General features: G+C 50.6%; 1 protein-coding gene across 3 annotated transcripts in view; it reads right to left on the bottom strand.

Annotated features, from left to right (window-relative positions):
* Ptprn2 (protein tyrosine phosphatase receptor type N2) overlaps window positions 1-22,340 on the bottom strand; it is a 711,256-nt gene that overhangs the window by 409,577 nt on the left and 279,339 nt on the right. For all 3 annotated transcript variants that reach the window (XM_074059905.1, XM_074059913.1, XM_074059920.1), the window contains 2 exons: window positions 16,409-16,769; window positions 36-242 (listed from right to left, as the gene is read on the bottom strand). In XM_074059905.1, coding sequence (XP_073916006.1) covers window positions 36-242; window positions 16,409-16,769 — 568 coding nt within the window. The remainder of the gene's footprint in view (window positions 1-35; window positions 243-16,408; window positions 16,770-22,340) is intronic.

Here is a 22,340-nt window from a genome sequence, read left to right as displayed (position 1 = left end):
CACCCGGATGCAAAGGACTGAGGAACTGAGGTCACCTTGGAGTGCTGTCTCCAGGCCTTCCATGTGTTCCTGTGACTGTCCCTCAGGCCCTCTCCCGTGGCTGTCCTGGCCTCCCTCTGGACGCTTGCCTTGCATGGCCTCAGCAATCATGTCTGTCATCTGGTCCAGCTGCTGAGGGCCCAGGCGCTCCCCTTCAGCCTGCTGCTTCCACAGGTCCTTCACGAGACTCCGAAGGAGTATGTCTAGGGGACATAGAGACATGCTGAGGACATGAGAGCAGTCTGACTGTAAGAACACCAAGGCAGCCCAGTCTTTCCAAGTAACTCCCCAGCAATGCCAGGGCTAGGTGGCATCTAAGAAATATCTGCCAAGCAGAACCTGAAGTCACACGTAACCCTCTGGCCATCACCATACTTCAGTGTCTGAAAGGTTTAGCAGGAAGTGGAAAACCCGCAGACAAGAAGGACTTGGTGACTATAGCTGCAGTGACAGCAGCAATTTGGCCAAGGGGCAAGAGGTTGAGCACGTCAGCCAGTGCGCCGGCTGCAAACCAACGGTGAGAAGCTGTTTCCCTCTCGTCCGGGAGACAGAGAGCCACCCACATAGGCGCCGCTTCTGCCTGGCTTTGCCTCTGGGCAGCTTCTGGACCACAGTGTGAGGCATAGGCCGGCAACCCCCACCAAGCCGAATACTCATGGAGGGAGCTGTGCAGCCATTACTGGGTGGACAGCCAGTGATGGTGCCTGCTGTGGCAGAGCAGAGGCAGATGGCACATGTGGGGAGATGACACAAGTCCTCACTGCCACCTTCAGAGACCTGGTAGGACCTCGCTTAGCAGGTCACTGAAGACACACAGGACATATCCCACGAAGGGCCACTAAGATAGAAAATACTCATATCATCCAAATAGCCTACAAGGATCGTCAGCAATTTAGCTGCTGGTGGAATGTGGTGAAGGAAGGGGGCCTGACCCAGTACCTGACACACATCCCACACACGTAAAGTGGCAGGCAAGAGAAGAAGCCAAAATGTGACCCAAACCAGGAAAAAGAATGAGGCTGAGGATACACCAGGGCTGTTAGACACACGGGCATGAGGGAGTGTCTGGCGACCTCAACAGACTCCGATGGAAATGCTGCAGACCAAGCGCACAAGGTCGACAGCAGAAGAGCGGGCTGGGATCTGAAGACAGAAGCAGAAATCACGCTTACTGGAGAGCAGAATGGAAGACCACACAAAACCTCAGCAACCTGCAGACTCTGTCAGTGTCACACAGGCCGTGCAGAGGCTGTGGCCCAGGGGAAGGAGAGACTGGGGCCCTCTAAGACAGTCCACCAACAACCCACATGTGGTGAAGTCGAGGCACTCAGAGAGTTCCAAGAACAAACACAAAGAGCTGCCCAACACTGCCATGTGATCAGTTGGTCTGCTGAAAACATAGGCACAAGAAGGCCTGCCATGAGGGGACAGTACTGAGACAGTGCTGGCTTCTTAAAGGACACGGTTATGACATGGGTATCACATGAGAATGACATAATTGACATGCCTAAGTTTATATTTGATATTGTGCATATATGTGACATGTTTGAAGCGTTAAAGGAAAATGTTCCACCCAGAAGTCTGTAGCCAGTGAACACAGCCTTCAGATAAAGACGCGAGAGGAAGGCATCTTCATATCCTTCCCATGAAACAAACGCTAAGTCGCTCCATAGACCTGCACCTGGAGACACGTGACAGGGAGATAGCCCCAGCGTGGGTGTGTGGTGGGCTCTGGAGGGAAACAGAAAGCCCACCTTCCTTTTCTCTCTTTTTCTCTAAAAGATACAGACAGTGAAGTCTGAAAAACATCTGAGACTGAGACTGTGCAGACACAGAACAGAGGAGATGGGACCTGGAGCATTTCTCCTTTTCTGTGACTAGTCCAGGAAGCTGTGTTCAACGTGGGCACCCAGAGAAAGACAAATCTTTTAAAAAAAATGATGATGGAGCAAAATATTCTCACAAACACCTTTACTCATGGCATATTAAAAAAAAAACTCCTACAATAACATTCAATAATAGAAAGAAAAACACTCCAATAAAAATGCAAAGAGTTGAACAGAAACTCACAAATGACACTACAAATGGCTGAAAAGCTCATGAAAAAGTGCTCAGGTGCTGGTTTGCACCAGGAGGCTTCTTAATGCCACAGCAGACAGGCAGAACAAGTGTGGAGAGGACGTGGAGAAACAGGGGCCTGCAGACTGGTGGGGACAGGAAATTGTACCACTCTTGGGACTGAAACCTGCAATTATGCATAAAGGTAACCACATGTGTGCCTCATTATCCGGGAATCATGCCCGTAGATATTGCTCTGGAAAAGTGGAACCTGTGTCCACAAAAGACTTGCACAAGAGTTTGAGCAGTGCTATGCATAATAGCTAAAAAACAAACAAACCCTCAAAAGCCACCCCCAGGAAAAGGGAGGGACAAACTGGGGGTGTCACTCAGTAGTGGAGAAGAAGGAGACTGTCACAGGCAGAAATGTGACAGCTGAAGAGGTTACACTGAGTGAGAGGGGCCCGTCTCCAGGAGCTCACAGGACTCTGTAGCTTCAGCACAGCAATGGTCAGGCCTTCTGCTCGGTGGGGATGGTGATGGGACACTGTGTGGAGCTAGGCTTGGTCTCCTGGGCACACGTATCAAAACTCATCCCAGTGTACACGCACAATTTTTGCATCTTGCTATGCACAAATTCCACCTCAACAACAGTAAGAAAGAACAAATTCCATGTAATTTCCACATTGTTTCTCCTCTTTGAAGAAAACCTGGCTTTCTTCTCTCTCTCTCTCTCTCTCTCTCTCTCTCTCTCTCGATACTATTGAGTTTGAACTCAGGGCTTCGCACTTGCTAGGCAGGCGTTCTACAGCTTGAGCCATGCCTCCAACACTTTTTGCTCTGGGTCTTGCTTTTTGCCCTGGCTGGCTGGACTGCAATCCTTCTGGGATGACAGGTATGCCAAACCACTCCCACTTTTTTTCCATTTAGATGAAGGTCTTGCTAACATTTCCCTTAGGCTGGCCCAGAACCATGATTGTCCCAATTTTTGCCTTCTGAGTAGCTAGGATTATAGGTATGAGTCCCCAGTGCCTGACTCTGGTTTTCTTCTTGTGTATGTTTAATGCTAAAATCTCTCAATCCCAAAGCTTATGGAAGACATATTAGCATCAGAACTCACCTTCCTGAAGAACACTGTGTATTCTTTTTCTTCCTGAAGCACTGTGTGCAGGGCGGCACACAGGGATGGAGTAGTCCCTGTACCTTAGTGGATCTCAGAGCAATTCTTGGGATTAGATGATATGGGAAACACTTTCTGCTTCCTACAAATCAAGAGATTGGGGCTTTTTCTGTTTCCTAGACTTTTCTTTTGGAGCAAGAGCTGCACACTTCTGTGGGCAACAGGCAGGAGAGAGCTTTGGACATGAAAATCACCAGTTACAAGCAGATGGCTCTTCTTGGTAAACCTGCAGCACACAGAACGCACATGCCATGCTGGGAAGACATTTTCACCGTTAGCTAGACTCTGGAAACAGCTCTGCCCAATGCACACAGGCTAGGCACACAAAGGAGGCCGTGAGCCCAAGTGTCTCAGTGCCTTCTGTGCCTGTCCTCTTGTCTCTGGATGGGTGTTGACACAGCAGGATAACCTGTCTGGTCAACCAGCCTGGTTCACAGCAGAGAACAGCCAGGAGATGGTGTTCTGGGTCATTTAGACCATTCACACTTTTGAAAGATGGGCATTTCAAGCCCTTGCAGCAAGGCCCAAGGAAAAACCAGGTACAGCGAGTTCTACCTTTTAGCTGAGACTCTGTCTTTAGGGACCCGTGTGTTGTCACAAGGAAATGTCTAAGAGTGTTGGGCTTCCATCTCTGAGCACTTCGCCATGCCCAGCTGCCCCTCATTGACCTCCTGCAAGGAAGGGTGACTGGTTGTCCTTAGTGAAAAGATGCCGTCAGCCTCCGGGGGCACTTCCTGCCGATGGCCTGCTGAGTTTGAACGTTTCAGTAACACCCAGTGATGTATCTGAAACACAGCTTCACATGGAGCTCAGTCTGACGCAGGGGACGGTGTCCTTTAAAGCAAGTCTGCCCTGTCAGGATTCAGCAGCCTCTCTGACTGGGAGGGGTGGGTCCCCCACACCCGCCTTTGTTCCCAGGTGAGTAGCCGAGCTGTGCCCTGAGACACAGACACCCACATGGTGGTCACTTCCTTCTTTGCCTTTTCAGAGCTGGGGGCAGCAACGAGTTCTGACCACCGAGCCCACCAGTTTCTAGCAGCAGTCCTCGCCAAGTGTTTGCCGAATGGACACTTGCCTTAAAAATAACCGGTTGCAGTGGACTTGAACCAAAGTACAGCTGAGCCTCCTCCCAAGCTGCCTCTCTTCTGTGCAGTGATGGGCTGGAGGTTTGAACAGCCCACACATGCAGCCTGAGCACCCTGCTCCCTCCAGGCTGACAGGCAGCACAGGTGGCTCATGGGAAAGGCAGAGGCCATGTTCAGAACTGAAGGTGTGGATGTGTCTCAGACATTGTTGCTGTTTCAAAAACCGCACTCCTCAAGTGGTTTTAGAATCAGAAGTACCCTTCTCAGACCCAAACCACATGTGGACAATAGCTGAGAGTGGGCTTTTCATCTTCACTGTGTTACAATCTCCCACCTAAACCCTTTTTTTCTCTGGTGCTCATCACCGCACAGGGTCTTATCTCATGCGTCCACTGCCACAGGTCCAGAGCACTCAGCCTCAAAGAAAATGGAAATTGGGAGGAGTGGAGGGAGGCAAGAACTGCACTCGAGAAGAGGGTCCCAGATGGCCACCAACACAGTCCGCCCCCCAGAAGGGCCTCCACTGCATCCTGCAAATCCCAGATACCGCCATCGTCCTCCCTCTGTTGAGCACCAAACAGCCCCAAATAAATGACATGGGGTCACCCTCAAGGTCAAACCAGAGACAGCAAGTGCAGCCAAAGGAAATACAGGAGAAGCATCCCTCTGCATGGCCATTGCTGTCCCCAGACCCTGTCCCTGGTGGTGGAATGGCAAGGATAGGCTGTCCTTAGGCAAAACAGAGGGCCATCCTGTTGTACAAGAACCAGCTGGGCCCAGCACTGTGGTGGGTGCCAAACCCAACATACGAATTCCATCCAAGGGAAACAGACAGAAGACACAGGGGCCTCTTAAAGGAAAACACTTGATGTGGAGCACTGACCAGTCCAGCAGCCGACCAGCAATCAGCCTCTCCACCACTGGACCAAAGGTCACCTCTCGGGCAGTCAGTTCCTTCAGATGTGTGCACGGGTCCCAGAAGGGAGCTATCAGAAGCTCTCCGTGTGGCAGTCACTCTCTTTCGAATCTGAAGATCCTTTTGTACCACACCAAAAGAAGAGCACCCTCCCCCCACACTAGGGAGACAGGAAGGTGCCGCTGTTTTCAGAGGCCAGAGGAGATATTATTGCAGGAAATGGTAGAAAACTGTAATTTGGGGGGAAGAGTCAATACTTCCCATGTGACATATCAAAGTGTTTTAGACACAGAAAGATTTGAACAGTGGATAATGCATACAAACTGAATTTATGGAACAGGCCAATGGTTACATCCCTGCCAGAGCTGGGAGTGGTGGCTCAACCCTGTAATCCCAGCACTTGGGTGCTGAAGAGAGTTCAAGTTCAGCCTGGACTGTGTAACAAGAGCCTGCCTCAAAAAAGACTCTAAGAGAAGACTGAATGACATCTCAAGCCAGTTTCCTTTTCTCTTAGAACAGACAAGTGTCTGGGCTGCCATGTTACCCAAATTGTCACTTATTATAGTATTTGTAAAGCAAGTTTCTTTCCTGAATTTCAGGCAAACAACCTCCAAACTTTTACAAAATAATCTATTTGTAAATCACTGCATATATTTTACCCTTGGAAATGGACAATTGAGTTGACATAAAGATATCTGACAACTGCCTTTCCATTCACTATAGACCTTTAAAATATAAAAGTGCAAAGCTTCACCTTTTCTTCAAGGGTAAACAGCATCCTTCCTATTTATCTTTAACCCCTCACAAAGGTGGCCCAATTAACTTACTGATTTTTAAATAGATAAGCCCAAATTGCATCTTCTGAAAAAAGCTTACTATATAATTTTGAAGTCTGAGTTACCATGAGCAAAGGTGTCATTTACATATTTTAAGGAGAAAATTAATAAAATATGAAAAACGAGAAAAAGTAAGGAAACACTTCCTGGCTGCAAAAGTGGAGTTTCATGGATCTGTAATACAGTGTGAAGATGACATCGTCTGAGATTAAGAGGCAGTGACAGAGGCTTTGCTAGGCACAGCCTTGCCTTCTGGTCTCTGTTGGCTGCCCCTCAGCGTGGGGCCCCATGCTAGTGGCCCCAAAGTCAGAATCCCTGCTACCAGAGACCTGGCACCAATGGCAGGCCAGTAGGTGATTCTCGTCTTCCCGCTGTGACATTTCTCTGCTGGCTTGGGCCAGGGGAGGCCCTTTGCCATCTCCCTGAGCCCAGAAGCCTGGGAATATCCCATAATGTCCGGGTTCGTTGCCTATCTGAAGAGATCTTCTCCTCTCAGATCTCAAGTGTACCTGCAGCCTCCCTCTAGCTCGCACTTGTGGTAACAACACAGTGGGGTTGTTGTGGCTGGGGCAGGAAAGCACGAGGGTAGGAGTCATCCCGGCGCTGTCCAGATGCTGCTCTGAGGCACACTGTTCTGAGACAAACTGGGAAACAGGCTAAGCTGTCTCCAGCACATTCTTCTCCTCCTTCCCCCCAGTGATGCTGTTGTTTCAATACCCTTGTGCCACCTTCCTTGAGGGAGGCCAGGCTCTGTCACTGTCCTGAGTGTTCAAATACACCGCACACGGACATCCCTCACTCAAGCTGCTCTTCAAACATATCCCTCTCCCAGTGTCTCAAAGGACTGAAGCTGCCCCTTCCACCTTCCTACCTTCCACACACACTGACTGCACATTTTCTACACACAGCTGCCATTCAAGGTGCAGATGGAAGTCAGTGACCAAAGTCCCTGCATTCGTGAAACTTTCATCTATATTACAATAGACAGAAATGAGCAATTCTAAGCATAAATACACAGACTGTCTGGTGGTGTGCAGTAGAGGCACCAGGAAACACTCTCTGGGCAGAAGTGACAAGGGCAAAGACCCCAGAACAGACACTGCTTGGCTTGTTGGTTGGAGAGGAAGGAGGAGCAGGACATGAAGTGAGAGATGTGGTGGGACAGTGTGGCAGGAGGACCACGAAAAGACGTTGATTCTCAGGAAGTGTTATGCCATGGGGTGTTTCAAGTGGTATGACATCATCTTACTATTTTAAAAGGGCCACTCTGCAAGGCTGAGACAAGGTTAAAGCAGAGAAGCCGAAGGAGCAGCCCAGTGGGCTGCTGGTGTGGCAGGTGGAGTGACCCTGGGGAGAAGTGAGGGACGACAGTTCTGCTTGGAAGGCAGGGCGGCAGGGCCGCTGATGGACTGCATGTAATGTGGCCCAGAGGCCAAGCTGTAGGGCTGTGGGAGGGTCAGAGCCAGTGTGGGCAGCCCTAGGACTCACGGAAGTACCCCTATGATGCTCTGTCTTGTGCTGTCCTCGGGGGAAGAACACAAGGAACTCTTGAACAGGGAAGTCACACCAGGATTTCTGAATATTCCACAACCAGTAAGGGTGATATCTTCCAGGGAAGGGTCACCACAGAGTAAGGCAGTGTGCTCTGGGGCCACCAGACCTGGGTCAAACTCCAGCCCGGCCACACATGTCCTCAGAGACTAGGGCACCTGTCCAGCCTCCTGCAGCCTCAGGTCCCATCGGTGTGAAATGAGTCAGTAATTCCCACCTGAATGGGTCTTTGGGAAAGCAAAAGGAACTGAAGCAGGTAGGTCATCTCCACGTGCCCAATGCTCAAAGTCAAAGTCGTGGATCTGGAAAGGGTCTCACCCCCTGCTGAAATGTCAGAACATTTCACAGCTCAGAAATGTGCCCTCTGATAGTCAGCACACAGCTCTTCCTGGACTTCCTTTTGGTCTTGTCTCATCAGACAGAGGGAAGAACAGCAATGCCCCACCCACACCACCACCCAGCAAGACCTCATGCTCCAAAAGATGGAGGTAAGGGAAAGGAGACACGGTCAGCAGCCTCACCAGTAACTGTTCTGAGATACATCCACCTTCAGATGGAATTCAAAGTGTGACTCCATTGGTCGCCTCCTCTGAAAAAGAAACTTCTCTGTCCACCACTGGTAAACAACAGTTTCAAGACTACCCAAGGGCACAATGGCAATGCTAGGTTGGTCACTGGTCAGCATATGGCGAGCATGGTGGCACACACTAGAAGTCACCTCCACATGACCCCATAACCACACTGCGTAACCCAAAGACCCCCGCTGTCAGTCGTTTGAGGATGAAATGAAATGAGGAAATACTTCTTTTAAGGCCTAGCCAGCCCTGGGGGATGCAGGCCCCGTGCTCAGAGCTTCAGAGTGAGCGCTCTTTTTTCATCCATTGTACCATATAATTCTGAGATCTGGACAGCTTATAATGACATTTTAAGTAGCTTTCAACACTCCACGTGGGCTCTAGCAGGGCAATTACACCAAATGTCAGGACATCAAATATGTAAGGCCTGCAGTAGGAGAGCAACTTGCAATGACTGTACACGCAGCTGCACAGGCCTGACCTGCTGGAATGATGTCTTCACAGGGTCTCCCAAACAAAGCACTAGATGCTTGAGAGAGCAAGCAATGACACACAGACAGCTCACAACAAAACTGCTTTAACAAAGACAATGCAAACCACACAGCCCGCTTTCACACTCCTCGGCTTTTGTCACCATGTGTATGTGCAGTGCTTAGGTTAGCCACACACAAACACACGTCGTGTTACCATCCGCACCATCACCATCTTCACCATCACCATCCTCACCACCATCACCACCATCATCACCATCCTCACCACCACCATCACCACTGTAACCATCCCCACCATCACCACCACCATCCTCACCACCACCATCCCCACCGTCACCATCCCCACCGTCACCATCCCCACCGTCACCATCCCCACCACCACCATCCCCACCATCACCATCCCCACCACCACCATCCCCACCACCACCATCCCCACCATCACCATCCCCACCACCACCATCCTCACCACCACCATCCCCACCACCACCATCCTCACCGTCACCATCCTCACCGTCACCATCCCCACCGTCACCATCCCCACCACCACCATCCCCACCACCACCATCCCCACCATCACCATCCCCACCACCACCATCCCCACCACCACCATCCCCACCACCACCATCCCCACCATCACCATCCCCCCACCACCATCCTCACCACCACCATCCTCACCACCACCATCCTCACCACCACCATCCTCACCATCCTCACCATCACCATCCTCACCACCACCACCATCACCATCCTCACCACCACCATCCTCACCACCACCATCCTCACCACCACCACCATCACCATCCTCACCATCACCATCCCCACCACCACCATCTGCACCATCACCATCCTCACCACCACCATCTCCACCACCACCACCATCCTCACCACCACCATCACCACTGCAACCATCCCCACCATCACCACCACCATCACCATCCCCACCATCACTATCTTCACCATCACCATCATCCTCACCACCACCATCACCATCCTCACCATCCTCACCACCACCATCATCCTCACCACCACCATTGTCCTCATCATAACCCTCGCCATTATCCTCACTGTCACCATCACCATCCTCACCATCACTATCTTCACCGTCACCATCACCATCCTCACCATCACCACCACCGTCACCATCATCCTCACCACCACCATCACCATCATCCTCACCACCACCATCACCATCATCCTCACCACCACCATTGTCCTCATCATAACCCTTGCCATTATCCTCACTGTCACCATCACCATCATCATCATCGTCACCATCACCATTGTCCTCACCATCACCCTTGTCATCATCACCACCACCACCAACACCATCATCATCATCACAAGGAAGTGGCTGTGTCCCTTTTGTTTAGAGGGTGTATTGTTCATTTCACTGCTGGAGCCCAACATTTGGATATGTGCAAAGGATTCAGATAAATTCAGTGGGAGCTTATTGTTTTATTCTGTCTTTATTTGACTTTCACTAGGAGACATAAGCATAATTATACATCAGCATCTTGTCTACATTCAACCTGATGAGGGCGAAATATGCTCTACCTACCTCTCCTTTGAGGGGCTGTGGGTATCACAGCTAAGAGGCACATATCTATCACTGGTGAGTGAAGAGTGCCCAAAACGCAGGCCAATAAAAGCACCCGTCCATTTCACTGAGAAGACTGCAGTCACCCAGTGTAACTACCACATCAACAGTGAGGCAAATAAGAAAGGGATTACTTAAGCAACTTCAGTTGCTGAGGAGCAGAAGCCAAGCTGCTCTCTTCCCTTACAAGGCAGGGATCTGTCCCAGGGACCTGTCCATGCCCAGCAAGATCTCTGCCATGAGCCACAGCTCAGCTTTCTTAGGCTTGTTTCACTCAGAGGCACATTAACAGGAGTGTGCACACTCAGAATTTCATCTGGGAGCATCCCCAGCACAGAGGGTAGTCTGGATAGTGCTGGATACAAAACTTTCCAGAGATGGTGACCAGGGCAGCAACTTATGACCACCATTCACAGGAATCCCCCCCGAATGGTGCAGGAATAACACACACCTGCCATCAGGGATGCAGTGGGTGGTCAGAGATAAACCAACTGCTGTCCAAGAGGCCCAAGGGCCTCCAGGCCCCACTTCCTCTTGTGGGGCCCCCAATGTGCCCATGAGAAAGGGCAAAGCTCCCTGCTCTTCTCTCAGTCCTCTGTGCCTACAGGAAGGAAAGGTGACCATACAGTCAGGGATTGAGCCATGCCAGCGTTTTCAGGTTGGAGAAGGAAGACTAGGAAAAGTGCTGGAAAAGTGTGTGTGGGAGGTCCTCATGAAGTGGGGGAGCTGAATCTGCAATCTGCCCAAATCCTTCCTGTTAGGGCCAATGGCAGAAGGTGGTGATTAAAACATTGAGCATTTCTAACAAGCTATCATCCGGTGCTCCACAGCAATCAGCCTAAAAGAGGCAAATTTCAACTCAATTCGCAAAGTAAGGAACTTCCCAGCAAATGCAGCTGGTTTTAGCAGCATAGCCCTTGGAGGTGAGTAATGAGCTCACGGGATTTCAGCAGAGCTGCAAGGCCACCTGTCAGAGATACTGCAGGAGAAATTCCCACGTGGGCAAGTTCACAACTCCAGCTGGCACAGAGGGGCCTTGTCTCCCAGTTGGGAGGAAAGCATGGGACTTGGGGAAGACACAGCAGAGCATATTCTTTGTCCCCAGGCACACACAGCTACTGCCATACAGTCTGAGTGACCATAAGCTACATCCCAGGGTTGGCAAGCAGGTGGAGCGTGACTTGCACGCAGAAGAGGAGCTGCAGTGGCCCTGGGGACTCCCGTCCTCTCCCCTGCCTTCCCTCCCCTGGGGGAATGCCAATGCTGGCAGCTTACTGACCCTGCAACCTTGTGATGGGCTGAAATAACAGTCTCGAGCCCTTCGTACATCCTGGGAACTGTTTCCTGGGGTGAGGGGACTCTGGTAACAGGTGTCTTCACCTTCATGACTTGTAAGGTGCTCACAAACTCCAGGGAGAGGCAGGAACCCAGGCTAAGAGCTCGTCCTTGTTCCTCTGGAACAGGCTCTGGTGGACAGCCCTTCTGTTTCAGTGGTTCAGTGGTCAATTCAGGTCTGTTTCTTTCTTTTTTTTTTTTTTAAGCCAATAGGAGTTACTGGGTTTAGGGCAGTGAGCACTCAGAGATGGATGGATTTCTTCAAACCCGCAGAAGCTTTCACATGAAAGCTTCCTTTCATGTGAAAATGACACTGGCAGTGTGGGCATATTTTCTGCACAGGGACAGAAGCACTTGACTCTGGTTTTCCTATATTAAAATCTGCCACTGTCACCAGAAAAGTGAAGGCTGTGGTTCAAGGCCCTCCTGAGCCTGGGAGATGGGGGCTGCTCCTCTCCATAAGGGACTCAGGCCAAGACTCCCACCATCACCTCAAGTGGACAGGGACACCTCTGTGGGCTAGTGCAGGATGTCATGGTCACGGGAGCTTCAGGAGAGAGAACACCCGCAAATGAATGGACTTGGCTGGGGTGTGGTTCAGTGATAGAGCACTTGCCTAGTCCTGGGTTCCACACCCAGCACCACGCGCGTGCACACACATGTGCAGACACACATGCACACACGCATGCACACAGACACACACGTGAAGACAGATGCACAAATGCACACACACATGCACACACACACACACTCACACAGGCTTCAGCACACACACACGTGCAGACACACATGCACACACGCATGTGCACAGACACACACGTGAAGACAGATGCACACACGCACACATGCACACACACATGCGTACACACACACACTCACACAGGCTTCAGCACACATGCACGTGCACACATGCACACACATGCACACATATGCACACACACATGCGCATACACACATGTGAAGACAGATGCACACACGCACACACACATGTGTACACACACACCCACACAGGCTTCAGCACACATGCACGTGCACACACGCACACACACATGCGTACACACCCCCCCCACACACTCAGGCTTCAGCACACATGCACGTGCACACACGCACACACACATGCGTACACACCCCCCCACACACACACTCAGGCTTCAGCACACATGCACGTGCACACATGCACACACACAAACATGCACACACACATGCGCATAGACACACACGTGAAGACAGATGCACACACGCACACATGCACACACACATGCGTACACACACACAGGCTTCAGCACACATGCACGTGCACACATGCACACACACACACGCACACACACGCACACACAACTTAATACCACCAAAGTGTGCACTTAACAATGGTTAATCCAGTGAGTTTTAGACTGTGTGCATTTAGACAATTTTCAAATGCATGAAGAAATTTTCAACATCCTTGGCCATAAAGGAAATGCAAATCAAAATGACACTGGGATTCCCTCTCACCCCAGTCAGACTGACGCACCAAGAAAACAAACAACAACAAATGGTTTGAGGATGTCAGCTGGGGTTGGTGAGAATGCAAATCAGTGCAGCCCTACAGAAATCAGCATGGAGGTTCTTCAAGAACTAAAAATAGAATGACCATATGATCCTGCTGTAGCACTCCTGAGCATATATCTGAAGGAATATAAATCAGCATAAAAGAGACACTTGCACACCCATGTTTAGAGCTGCACTATTCCCACCAGCAAACTATACAATCAGCCAAGTGCCAACCAACTGATGAACAGACTTTTAAAAATGTGGTGTACGTCCACAATGGAGTATTATTCAGCCATAAAGAAGAAAGGGATTATGTGATATTCAGCCATAAAGAATAAAGGGATTATGTGATTTGCAGAATGAGTAAAACTTGAGATCACAATGTTAAGTGAAGCCAAACTAAGGTGACAAATAGCTCATGTTCTCTCTCACATGTGGAATCTCATCCTTAAAAATGCATGGTAGGAGTGTAATAAGGGAGCTACTGGGGGGAAACCAGCAGGAGGGGAAGGGATAAGGAGACGGTGAAAGAGGGTGAACATGGTCACAGGTGGCGAGGCCTAGGCAGAGTTTTCTGTCTTTACTGAGCTCAGGGTCTATAAGCAATGCAAACCCCATCACACCTCCACACAAATGTACAATGGCACACTGTCCTCAGGTACACAGAAGTAGCCAAAATCCAGGAGGTGCTGTGTGCTGAAGCTGGTGTGCACAGCTGTATTTACTTTGTGTTTGGCATTTTCTGTAATGCTTTGACAAGCATGCAGTGCAATCTGAAAGACTGTGCACATGAACTGACAACCAGTGTTTCACAGCACCACGAGAAAATGCCAGCACGTGTGCAGGCAGTCAGGATCAGCAGGCAGTTTTCAGGAGCACATTTCCAAAAACCCACACCTCAGGTGCTTCCCATGGAACAGAGGAAGGGAGCTCACCAGGCAGCAAGAAGGGCAGGTGCTGGACTTAGTTCCCTTAGTAGGGACAGTAATGTTCACCTCTTCCTGTTTCCAATAACCAGGAACAAATTTCCCAATAAATGGATTTTTTACAGTGGTGAGAGACAGGGTAGGGGACAGAGAAGGAGCAGAGGACCCAGCATGATGAGAGAAGGAGCAGGACACAGGGATCCAGGCAGTGCTGCAAAGGCTTGGAGGCCAGCAGAGGAGATGTCAGAAGGACCCTCTGCAACATGGACATAACAAGGAGGGTGGCCCACTGAGCTGGGAAGGACCCCAGAGCCAGGTAGGCAGAGAAAGCCATTTGAAAGAGTCTTGGAACTAAGGGGACTGCAGAAGGCAACGGGGTCCAGAAAAGGGATTTGTGGGGAGCAGATTAAAGCCTGGGAGAACTGGACACAAGCAGGGCAAGATGCAGTTAATTGCTTTTACCTGTAAGGCCGAGACAGGCACAGCCCCCGGGGCACAAACAGGGAAAGGCAGAACAGTTGTGTCTCCTAAGCTGTGTTCAGAGAAGCAGGGACACAGGTTTCTCCTGTTGCAGTGTCACACCCCTCGCCTGCTCTGCTCTGTTTGCTGCTATAGAAGACCCTTGAAGGAGGAAGAGGAGTGTTTTGCTTTTGCCTTTTGGGGCTTTACTTTGGGCTTTTTGGCCGGGAAGCTTTTGGAAGGGAAAAGAATTGTTGGAGGGAAAATCCTAAAGGGAAAAGGGAAAAATTGCTGAAGGGAAAAGAATTGTTGAAGGGCAAATGCTGGAGGGGTTGATAGAAAGTCTGCACTGAGAACTTTAACATAGGCTTCAGAAAGCAAAGCTGAGAAAGAACTTCATGAATAGCCCTAGGAAAGCTAAACTAAAGAAAAGCCAAAGAGAACAGGGGACAGTGCACAGAGCGAGTCTAAGGACGACACCTTAAGAGTTGTGCATGTGCAGGTTGTAGGCTCGGCTGTTTGCATGTTTGAGCACTGAGGCTTTGAGAGGGATAAGGAGAGGTGGGACAGTGCAAGCCTGGGGCAAAAGACTTTAAGAGCAGTTGAGGTAAAGATAAGCTGAGAGCAAACATGGGACAGTGCCAGCCTAAGGAAAGAGGTTTGAAGCAAAGTTTTAAAGAACTACAAGAGAAAGACTTTAAAGGATCAAGACAGACAAGAGAAGCAATGAGGGTTGTGCATCGCCAGTGGATAGCACAACACACCTGACCCCAACTTTCTGTCTATCTGTCTCTCCTGTATCCTTTCTAAAATCTCCAGTTGCCCTCAGTTAAGCCCAGTTAGGTCCAGTAATAACCAAGGAGCGAGAGAGAAAGCTCGCTCCAGCAAGGGAGGAAGTGTGAGAAACAGCGCCCCCTTCAGGGACTCTTCAGAGTGGCCATGGTTGTGAGAGGGAGAAACGGGCCCTGAGGGAGAAATGCTATCGGGAAAGGCGAGCAGAGTCTGGCAGCCACGCCGCCCTAGACCGAACACACACCGTTTCCTCCAGGAAGGCGTGTGAGATGGTCTCATTGGTCTCCAAGTTCCTAAAAATTGTCAGAAGGGCTGAGTGGACGGGGGAAAGTGAGAATGACAGAGCCACCTGGCTAGAAAGCAGCAACAAGTACAAAACAGGAATTTCAACTGTAGGGCAGATTTACTTAGAGAAATCAGAGTGAGCCAGAGTTAATGCGAGTCTCAGCTGGTGTTTAACAAACTGCTATCCACTTGGTTCAGTATTTGTGTTTCTTATCAGAATCCCGCTGTAGGATGGGCGTAGGGCAAGGCTGTCAGAAGACATGTGGGTTGGAACCTTCTGCTTGTAGAGGAGCAGGAACCAGTGAGCACCTCTCCCCCAAGAGCATACAGGATGCAGCTCACCTTGACACTGAAACCACAGCCCACTACACGCCTGCATTGTGGATGGTGTTAGCCTCAGACTGGACACCAGTCCACAGACGTGTGGGATGGCCAGTACAGGACCCCAGCACTGCTATTTGATTTTCCACAACACGAGGAACAGATGAGATTCGGGGCCATCCCTGTCGCGAGCTGTGTTCCATGCTCCATTCTGCATCCGCATTGATAGCATTGTGGAGGAGTGACTTTGGGGGAAGCACGGACAAGAGGGGAGAGCCGAATGTGTGGGCCTCCACCCTGAAGTACTTGCCTCTCCCTCATCCACGGCCAACGACCCAGCGACGCAGGGAAGATTGCCTCCTGCCCTTCCCGACACCCAGTGCCTCGTTCCTCCCCACCATGATGGGAAGAGCCTCCTGGATAAACACTCACCATCACCCATGCTTGGGGGGTCTTTGGGGTCCCCTGGAGGTGAGGGCCGTCTCTGGGAGGCAGTCGGTGCTGATAGGGGCCTCAGTGTTCTGGAGGGGTTGCGGATAAGGTACCGCAGCCCTGGGTCACCTTCCCCGGGGGACACAAGGGGTCTCTGAGCAGCATAGGCACTGAGAGCTGCGATCAGGTGCTGTCTGTCCACGCTGCTGTCTGCCTTAGGGCTGAGCTCGTCTGGCTGGAGCCGGCTGAGGGTCCTCAGTGGAAGGCTCTCGGGATACTTGGCCCGAGTGGAAGGAGGGTAGGTCAACGCGGACGTGTGGGCCACGTAGGTCAGGATGCTCTTGGGGAAGGGGTCCTCACCCTGGAGGGGCAGAAGAACAGAAGAGGGCGAGAGCTGAGTGTCCACTGGCAGCTGCACTTGCTTCAAGGCCCTAGTGGCAGCAGGCACTCCTGAACTAGGCCCGAAAGCAGGACTCTCATTTCTCTCCACTGACTGACCACAGTCCACTTTCATGGCATTCTGGTCTTGGGTTTTTAATACCAGCTCCACTGAAATGTAACTCACATGTCAGGAAATTGCCCAGCTCAGTGTCTTTGTACACAGAGCTGTGCAGACCTCAGGACAAGTAACTCCAGAAGGTGTCACTGCCCCCAAAATAAACCTTGTGCACATTCTCATTTCTCCCCACCCAGCTCAGGCAGGCACTCGTCTACTTTGTCTCTATGGGTTTGTGTGCTGTGGATATTTCATGTAAGCAGAGCCTTACAACATGGGGTCTTTTGTGTCTGGCCTGCTTCCCACAAAGTGAGAATTCATGTGGTCAGAATTTCCTTCCTGTTTAGGGCTGAGTAATGCTCCACTCTGCAGACATCACATTTTTTTTTTTAAATTCAATTTAGCAGGTGATGGACATTTGGGTCTTCCTTAATTCTGGGCTGTTTTGAATAATCTGCTACAAACATCTGTGTAAAGTTTCTGGCGAACTCAAGCCTTTGGTTCTCTTGGGTATGTCCCTAGGATTGAGGCATGGTGTTATGTACGAACTATAGTCAGCTCTTTGAGGAATGGCAGGTCTGCACCATTTGAGACCCCAGTAGAGAAAACCTGTAATCTCCCACACCTCACCAGCTTTCTTGTTCTAGCCATCCTAGGTGTGGGTTCAGCCTTCAGGGACAGGAAGCTGGAGCGTGGGAAACAGGCTGGCGTGAGTCCACTTCAGCTGTCGTGTAAGAACCTGGGCAAATCGCTATTTGAGGTGTCCTTCTTCTGGCAAATGAGGAGTTTGGATATTGAGATTTCTGTTGTTGTTATTGTTTCTAAAATGATGTGATTTTACCTATCATCCAAATTGTTTAATTTTGTCTGAGGACTGGCTGAACTCATCTGCTCTTCTTTAGAAAAGAGAAAGCAGCATGGGGGGGCAAGGGGGAGAGACAGAGAGAGAGAGAGAGAGAGAGAGAGAAAGCTGCCACCACTCTCAGCCCTGAAGCAGTTGCCCACAAATTGGGCCTAAGTGTTATCGTGGCTCAGCCGCGCTCCCTCTCAGAAAGGCTGTCTCTGAACACCTCTTCAGGTCACCACGCTGGTGGCTGGCATCCACCTCGAAGCCTCATTAATGTCCCCGCACCTTTTCCCTCTCCTAACCTGAGTGTCCACTCACAGGGCTTCTAATTAAAGTGTGTGGACAGCTCCAGGCAGAGGAGAGATGGTCTCACAAAATCAGTGTCTGCAGCAAGCTGGGTGAACAATCTATTTCTGTATGCTCTGAATCAAATTAAAGAGCAGAGGAGAAAGGCACAGACAGCAAGCAACATAAACAAGAGGTGTCTTGGAGTTCACAGAAGGTCGTTTTCACACTTCACCCAGGTCCTCTGCAAATGGTACAGTGCCCTCAGAGGAGCCGCCATGGCCCCCAGCACCGGGCGTCACCCCAGGAGCGAGGAGTCCTCCTCCCACTCACTCTTCTGTGGCTTTGGGTCTCAAAGGGGAGAGGGGTAGATTCCAGAGCCACCTGAGTTCAAATCCCACCCGTGAGGTGACAACCTCTGTGGATCACCTAAGCAGATAGCACCCGGCACGGGTCTTTGCCATTAGCACTTTTTGCCCCTGCACCTTTGCTTTCTTGGAACGTGCAAGAAGCCATGGTTGTGTTTCTCCTTTCACTTCCCGCTCTGTGTTTTAAGTTCTGACTTCTTTTCCCAGCCTCTACTTTGAAGATGCTTTAGGTCTCAATATGTCTACAATGCAGGCTTTCCTGAGAGAATGCGGACTACCAGGACTGAAGACGGGTGTGGACCGTCCGAGGAAACTGAGGCTGGGCATCGTGGTGAGCCCACCTTGGTGGAAGAAGCATTTGGAAACTGCAGGGAAGAGCAGCTACTCAGACTCATTAGATATTCTCTCCTGCCGAGCCAAATTAGGAAACTGGAATCAGAACATCTTTGACCACATAACACATTTCTTCCTGTCCGCCCCACAGCCCGAAGGCAGGATTGACAGGCACCTTGATCAAGATGTGCTCACGGCTGGTCTGACAAAGCGTGCAGCAGTGGCTATCCAGGGCTTCCTAATGAGACGGTCCCACAATGCAGGGGGTGAGCCACTGGGAGCTCAGGGTGTGGGGGAGACATGGGCACCCACCATCCGCCTCCTGCTCATTGAGGTAGAATTCTTGAGCTATGGAGGGTGTGGAAGGTGGCTTGTTTATTCTCCCTCTGTGTCGCTCCATCTGTCTGACTTCGTCATCTATCTATATATATCTCTGTCTTTCTGTCTCTGGATTTGTCTGTCTGCCCTGTGTGTTTCTCTTTTCTCCCAGTCTGTCTTGCCTTTCCTCTTTCTCTCTCTGTCTCTGTGTGCTTCTTTCTCTCCTTGTCTCTGTCTCTTCCTGTTTCTGTGTCTGTCTTCTTTCTCTCCCATCTTTCTATGTGTCTCTGTCTGTGTACTTCTCTCTTCTCTTCCAGTCTCTGACTCTCTGAGTCTTTCTTCTCTTCTCTTTCTATGTCTGCTTCTGTGTGCTTCTGTCTCTCCTTGTCTCTGTGTCTTTCTGTATTCTTTCTCATCTTTGTCTCTGTTTTTCTTCTCTCCCTATCTTTCTCTCTGTCTCAACATGTGATATCAGTGTCTAACAGTACTCTGGGAAGCCCATTGTGATTAGAGGAAGAAGACTGTGTGGGGTGGTCAGTCCTGCAACAGCACTTTTGAGGACACACAAGTTCCATCCCCTTAGGAGCTGTGGAGTCCCAACTGTGGTATGTAATGCCACTCTGCAGCTGAAACTCAGAGGTTCCACCTAGAAAAACTGGTCCCCATGTGGTCCTTATGGTTCAAGCCACTGCAGAGGTATTAGGTCCTATCCTACAGGGTCAGGAATCTTGCAGGAGCTGGTAGTAAAATGCAGTGGGTGCTGACTGGGGGCTTGGGAGCCTTTGAGGACAAAGGATGTATGGGGCAGACACACTGCTTTGCCACCTGTCTCCTCCCCATCCCTGCTACTCCACTGTGCTCTCTGGGCTGCACAGTGACCTCGGCATCAGCAGCACCGACAGCCTCACACCAGCAAGGGAAAAGCAAAGGATGGACTGGGGCCAAGAGTTTCCATCCATGTTTCTCTTCACTTGACCATCGAGCCACCTGGAGGACCCGGAGGACAGGAGGAATCTCCTCACAGAGGGGCTCCTATGCATCGGCATGGCTGCCAGCCTGCCCCGGCCTTTGTGCTTTCATTCTTTGTAAAGCTCTCAACTCCGATGTACACCCCAATCTGCAGACAAACTCAGGGAGTGAGGTGGCGGGGCTGGGCTCACTGGGGCTCCTCCTCTGCCAGCCTGGTGGAAAATGACAGAACTTGTACTCCGCTGAGATCGGAGAAGGGAAACTGATTTTGGGTTTTGGCTTTAAAATAATTATGAAAATGTTTGACAAGAATCCCAGAATTCAGCTCCACCACCAAGTAACAAAGTGGGCATCTTACTCATTTCCTAACCTCAGTTTCCCTATCTGCAAGGTGAGAGGGATGCACGTGTCTCTAGGGGTCTTCTCATCCTGCTGCGATGTGGACAGAGGATGGCAGCGAGCCCTCAACAAGGGGATGCTGCTGTTCCTGTGCCCAGCTGCTAGGCTCTGCTGGGGAAGGCAACAGCGACAGCCAGGGGACAGTAACGCACTATGTCAGCATGGTGGCACAGACACTGACTCAAAGCTAGAGAAGAGGACACCTCTGCCCACTCAGAACTCCGCACTAGAGGAACACACCAGCGCTCTTTCCATAGTGCTCCATCCCTGCTGAATTCTGCGTTTACACCCTGCCTCTTCCTCCAGCGTGTTGGCTATAGGTAGCCGAGGCTGGGCCCATCCTCCAAAACTATGGTGTGGGTTCCTGGCCAGCAGGGAGAGCAGCTCGGCTTCCCACACAGAGGACAGAGCAGGGAAGGGCCAGGGTGGGGATCTGGGATGGAAAGTATCTGTGGCCATGTTACGACAGGGCCACACGACTCCTAGCACTGCCCTGGGGCTGTCACACCGCAGACTTAGGCACAGCCAAAGTCAAGGTCATGGTCTGTGAGCACAGTTCTGAGCTGGTCAGCACGTTAGCTTCCTGTGGGCGGTGGGTGGCTTGTGCAGGTGGAGTATTACCTGTCACTGTGGGGATCGGTGGAGGGAAGGAAGAGGGTTGGTGACAGGAATCAGGGTGACACTCAGTGACTGTGAGCAGAGGATCCCGACTGTACTGGGCACCACTATGTGAGCTAAGAAGGGAACACTGAGCCCTGGGGACGACTTCCACTGGAGCTCAGCTTCCCACCAAAGGATGGGGAAACCCCTAGCGTGGCAGGGACATTTTTATTTTTAGTCAATTGAACATCATGGCTGTGGCACACAAAATGTGCCCACAGTCCGCACAGCTCTGCCTCTGTGCACACTGCACCCAGGGTACAGGTGAGTGAAGCAGGGAGAGGAGTTGTGTCCCCAAACACCTACCCCCACAGGTGGCACCTCTTTAGCTCAGAAGATGGGCTTGGGGCAATGTCCACAGTGTCTTTAGTTGAGTAAGGCCACCATGAGTAATCAGGTGCCAGTCTTCTTGTGGACATACACTGTCCTTTCTCTTGGACAGATGTCCAGGGTGGAGTTGCAGGTTCAAGGGCAGACATAAGTCTAATCCTGAAGAAACTCCCAAATCATGGCTGTGACAATCTCTGCTCCCACGACCATGAGGCTGTCACTCCACATCCTCACCAGACTTTGTATCATAGCTGTTTTTCTAAGTTTTAGCCAACCCTGTGGACAGGAAGTGGTGGTTCTTCATCCCCCACTGAGTGGTGTTGAGCACTTTGGTGCCTCATTGGCCATGCGTACAGATTTTTTATAAAGTATCTGTTCAAAACTTTTATGCATTTTTGTGTTGTTTTTTTTTCTTTCAGCTTTATTAAAGTGTAACTGTCACACAGTAAACAGCACGTTTGCTTTGACTTAGGCACTTCTCACAAAACTGTCACCAGCATCAGCACATGAACACACGTGTCACCAGGCCTCCTGTGCCTGTTCAGCACTGCCCCACTCCACATCCTCGGGCAGCACCTGCCGCCTCCACACCTGCTTTCATCTGCATGAGTTTATACACACAGGGTAGTGTTCTCCTTTCCTCTTTCTGCCAGCATCATTATTTTTTATTCATTCATGCTGCAAGGCATCAACACTTGGTTCATCTTCATTGCTGGGTAGCATTCCAGGTTATGACTCAGAGTCCTCGTGTGTTGATAAACACTTGGGTTGTTTCTAGTTGTGGGATCTGTCATGAGAGCTACCCCGAAGATTCAAGAACAATCTCTGAACAGTACATGCTTTCATTCTTCTTGGGCTGGCTGGATCACAGGGAGGTGAGCATGCAGGAGCCATTTATACTCCACCAGACCACACCAGTTCATGAGG

Source organism: Castor canadensis, chromosome 2, assembly GCF_047511655.1.
Source record: "Castor canadensis chromosome 2, mCasCan1.hap1v2, whole genome shotgun sequence".
NCBI classification, from domain to species: domain Eukaryota; kingdom Metazoa; phylum Chordata; class Mammalia; order Rodentia; family Castoridae; genus Castor; species Castor canadensis.
The sequence above is the reverse complement of the archived record's forward strand: the minus strand, read 5'-3'. Positions and strand labels throughout refer to the sequence as shown.